At 39.2% G+C, this 4,581-nt stretch overlaps 1 protein-coding gene across 1 annotated transcript; it reads left to right on the forward strand.

Moving 5' to 3' along the window:
- The first annotated feature begins 266 nt into the window (after positions 1-266).
- LOC111395034 lies at positions 267-1,916 on the forward strand. The gene is made up of 4 exons (XM_023021057.1): positions 267-818; positions 866-1,171; positions 1,218-1,556; positions 1,752-1,916. Exons 1-4 carry the CDS (start codon positions 267-269, stop codon positions 1,914-1,916), a joined length of 1,362 nt encoding a protein of 453 aa, XP_022876825.1.
- Positions 1,917-4,581: the final 2,665 nt, after the last annotated feature.

A 4,581-nucleotide genomic window follows, 5' to 3' on the forward strand; every position in this document is an offset into this window, starting at 1 on the left:
ATTTTCTTTGTGAAAGTATTCTAGATCCTTCCCATTCACTGTATATATACGTGTGGTGCTGATCTATTGTAATCACTTGAAGACATTTTCAATAAAATCATTCTTCAAGCTTACATCTGGTTCATTCTGCCTTTTTGCAAAGGGAGCAATTTATTCCCTATTTTCTTATATGGTATCAGAGCCAAGATATGGCGGAAGATTAGAGCACCATCATAGAAGCAGCAAATCAGAATGCAAGCACTGGGCAGAACAATAACACCAATCCAATGTCAAACATTCATCAGAATTCAAATTCAACTGATCCTACCCATCCTTGCAGTCCCTACTATATTGGGGGAAATGACAATTCAGGGGCAATATTAGTCACTCATGTGCTTGACAACACCAACTATTATGCTTGGGCAAGGTCCATCAAAAGGGCACTTCGAATTAAAAATAAACTGGGCTTCATTGATGGAAGCCTTTGTGAGCCAGCAGATTCCAATAGTTTTCTGATGGAACACTGGCTACGCTGCAGTGATATAGTAATTGCTTGGCTACAAAACACTGTGTCCGTTGATATTAAGTCCCATACACTTTATGCTGACACCGCTTGCCAACTCTGGCTGGACCTGGAGCACCAGTTAGGACAGCAAAATGCCCCAAGGATTTACGAAGTAAAACAGTCCATTGCTACACTAATGCAAAATGAAGACATTGTAAGTGTGTATTTCTCAAAATATAAGACACTTCTTGATGAATTGATGAACTGTGAGTCCATTCCCAACTGCACTTGTGGAGGTTTTAAATCTGTCATTGAGAACCAACAAAGAGACTGGGTAATGAAGTTTTTGATGGGGCTGAATGATTCATTCTGTTGATCAAGTCTTTTCCCACTTTGAACGAGGTCTACTCTATAGTCCAGCAAGAGGAGAAAAGAAGACAAATATCAAGTGATACTTCTGTACCTGACTCTATGGTTTTTGCAACCAGAGGAAACTGCCATAATTCAACAAGGCCGAATGTGATGGGACAGAGAAAATACTACTGCGCCTTTTGTAAGGTGCCTGGACATTCACTAGAAAGATGCACCAAGGCCAATCCTAACAAATCCACTTATAGCCACTGCCACATGACAGGACACTCTGTGGACAAATGTTATAAAGTTCATGGATACCCCCCCTGGACACAGGTTATATACAAGAACAAAAGCCCGTTCTAATCTAGTTTCCCTACAGGGGCAAGGAGATGCCAACAAGCACAACCAAGTGACATTCACTCAGGAGCAGCATGCACAACTTCTGGCTTTACTGCAAAATAGCAAATGCCTTCCTAGCACAACACCTGCAGACACACATGCTTCCAAACTCCCTGGTATCTCTTCTTGTTTATCAGCCTATGACATCAAACCTAGTATTGGTAAAAACCCTAACATACCATGGATAATTGACATAGGAGCAACAGATCACATGGTCTGTTGCACTGCATTTTTCAGCAACATTCAAGCCAAAGTATCTTTTTCCGTCTCCCTTCCAAATGGTGATCTAGTTAATGTCACACACATTGGAATTGTAAAGGTCACAGAAAAGATCATTTTAAATAATGTACTCTGGGTTCCCTCATTTTCATTCAACTTAATTTCTGCCAGAAAATTAACACAAACATCTAAATGTTGTCTAATATTCCTCCCTGAAAAATGCTTTTTGCAGGACCTTTTGACTTGGAAAACGATTGGGATGGGTGAAGTGAGGCAATGATTATATCATCTGCAGCAATCTCAAGTTTCTCCTTCAGCTTTAACGGAAACCCTTACTCTTATCCCAAATAGAACTTCTATGTCAGCATCTATTCTCAGCAATAACAAGGATTTTGATCTCTGGCATTATAGGCTGGGACATCCATCTCAATCTAGATTAGATTTGTTAAATATCAAATAAATCCCTAAACTCCCCAAGGAACCTTGTTCTGTGTGTCCTATGGCTAAGATGCATAGATTGCCATTCCCTGTCAGTCATCATAAGACTAAGAAAACCTTTGATCTCATACATTGTGACCTCTAGGGTCCTTGCACTATAACTAGCCATGATGGATTCAAATATTTCCTATCTATAGTTGATGATTTCAGCAAGTGTACATGGGTCTATATGTTAAAAGCTAAATTAGATGCTACTGCAACTTTGCAAGGTTTTTGTACTTTGATAAACACTCAATTCCAGTCACAAGTTAAGGTGATTAAAACAGACAATGGGAGGGGGATTTGAAATGAAAGAATATTACCATAAAAAGGGGATTATACACCAGAAAATGTGTGTCGAAAGACCACAACAAAATGCAATAGTAGAAAGGAAACATCAACACATTCTTAATGTTGCAAGAGCCCTAAAAATCCAAAGTGATATTCCCATGAAGTACTGGAGTGATTGCATTCTCACACAGTATATTTAATAAAAAGAACACCTTTGCCTTTGCTTGAAATCAAAACTCCTTTTGAAATGCTATTCATACATAAGCCAAACTACTCACATCTCAAAGTTTTTGGATGCCTTGTTTTTGCTTCAACCTTGGCCAATCATAGAACTAAGTTTGAGCCAAGAACCAGAAAGTTTGTGTTTTTAGGATATCTTTTTGGGATAAAAAGGTACAAGCTTCTTGACCTTGAATCCAAAAGAACATTTATCTCAAGAGATGTAGTGTTTTATGAAGAAAAATTTCCTTACAAAGATGGCAGTGCATCTGAAAATGCCAACATAAGATCGTCACAACCTATCCTCGATGACATTGAAACAGAAAACCATATTCCTTTCTTTCCTACAAACAGTATTGATGAAGTAATGACAGGTAGAACTGAGATTGAGCGTGAAAATTCCCCTTCACTTCATGAGTCAGACAACTATCCTATAAGGTCCCCCATCTCACCAAATTCTCAAGAAGTTGAAAAAGAATTGCCTGATGATATGATTACAGGTGATCAACTATCACGAAGGTCCTCGAGAATCAAGAAAGCTCCCACTTATCTTGAGGATTATATCTGTCAGCATGCCTCATTTCATCCATCACAAAAGTTGGACAAGGACAAAGGCCCTCACACTCCAGGTAATCCTTTTCCTCTCAAGGCTACCATATCAAATCACAGATTGTCAAATAATCACAAAGCATTCATAAGTTCCATAACCACACACGTTGAGCCTAACACATATCAGGAAGCATTAACCTCACCTGACTGGTGTAAAGCCATGAATGATGAAATTGCTGCTCTTGAGATGAATAACACATGGATTGTGACAGATTTATCTCCTAACAAGAAATCTATTGGGTGTAAATGGGTGTATAAGGTGAAGTATAGGGCATATGGTAGTGTCGAAAGGTACAAAGCCAGACTTGTGGCAAAAGGATATACACAGCAAGAGGGATTGGACTACCATGAAACGTTTTCACCTGTAGCAAAGATGGTGACCGTAAGGACATTACTAGCAGTTGCAGCTGTAAAAGGATGGCATTTACATCAATTTGATGTAAATAATGCATTCCTACATGGGGATCTAAATGAAGAAGTATACATGGAGATGCCACCTGGTCATCCTGCTGTAAAGCATTCAAAAGTGTGCAGGCTATTAAAAGGTTTGTATGGGCTAAAACAAGCATCCCGACAATGGTACTCCAAGCTCTCAACCTTCATCATTGGACAAGGATTCACTCAGTCTAAGGCTGATTATAGTCTATTTATAAGGTCCACTGAGCGCTCTTTTACTGCCATTCTCGTGTATGTCGATGATATAATAGTGGCCAGTAGTAGTATTGACAGCATTAACTCTCTCAAGTCCTTACTGGATAGGAGATTCAAGATTAAAGATTTGGGCACATTGAAATATTTTTTGGGAATAGAGGTAGTAAGGTCTGATAAAGGTATTCATATTTGTCAACGAAAGTATGCTTTGGACATACTAGCAGACTCAGTAATGATAGGGTGCGTGCCAACAAAGATACCTTTAGATCAGAATATGAAGATTTCAAAGATGGATGGAGAGCCTCTTCTTGATCCAAGTATGTATAGGAGACTTGTTGGGAGATTGTTGTATTTGACCACCACCAGACCAGACCTCTCATACTCAGTACAACTACTAAGCCAATTCATGAGTTCTCCTCGGACTTCCCATATGAAGGCTGCTGATAAAGTGTTAAGGTACACAAAAGGAGCCCCAGGACAAGGACTATTGTTCCCTGTTAGTTCAGATTTGTAGCTTAATGCTTATAGTGATTCAGACTGGGGAGCTTGTCCAGATTCACGAAGGAGTGTGACAGGATATTGCGTAATGCTTGGAAGATCCTTAATATCTTGGAAATCAAAGAAGCAAAGCATAGTATCCAGATCTTCAACAGAAGCAGAGTATAGAGCAATGGCAAATGTATGCTGTGAGCTCACTTGGCTTAGGTACTTATTTCAAGACTTCAAAATCAATCATCCACGGGCTGCTGTCTTGTTCTGTGACAACAAATCTGCCCTCCACATAGTAGCCAACCTAGTTTTCCATGAAAGAACTAAACACATTGAATTGGATTGCCATTTGATAAGAGACAAAATTCAAGAAGGAAGCATAATTACTA

The sequence above is a fragment of the Olea europaea genome, chromosome 6 (genome assembly GCF_002742605.1).
Source record: "Olea europaea var. sylvestris chromosome 6, O_europaea_v1, whole genome shotgun sequence".
Lineage (NCBI taxonomy): Eukaryota > Viridiplantae > Streptophyta > Magnoliopsida > Lamiales > Oleaceae > Olea > Olea europaea.

What these genes read in the sequence shown, in the direction of transcription:
- LOC111395034 (XM_023021057.1), top strand. Translation starts at nt 267, where the DNA reads ATGTCAAACATTCATCAGAATTCAAATTCAACTGATCCTACCCATCCT. An exon ending in AGAACCAACAAAGAGACTGG is followed by an intron (nt 819 to 865) that starts GTAATGAAGTTT and finishes CTGTTGATCAAG; the next exon opens with TCTTTTCCCACTTTGAACGA. An exon ending in CACACATTGGAATTGTAAAG is followed by an intron (nt 1,557 to 1,751) that starts GTCACAGAAAAG and finishes TATCATCTGCAG; the next exon opens with CAATCTCAAGTTTCTCCTTC.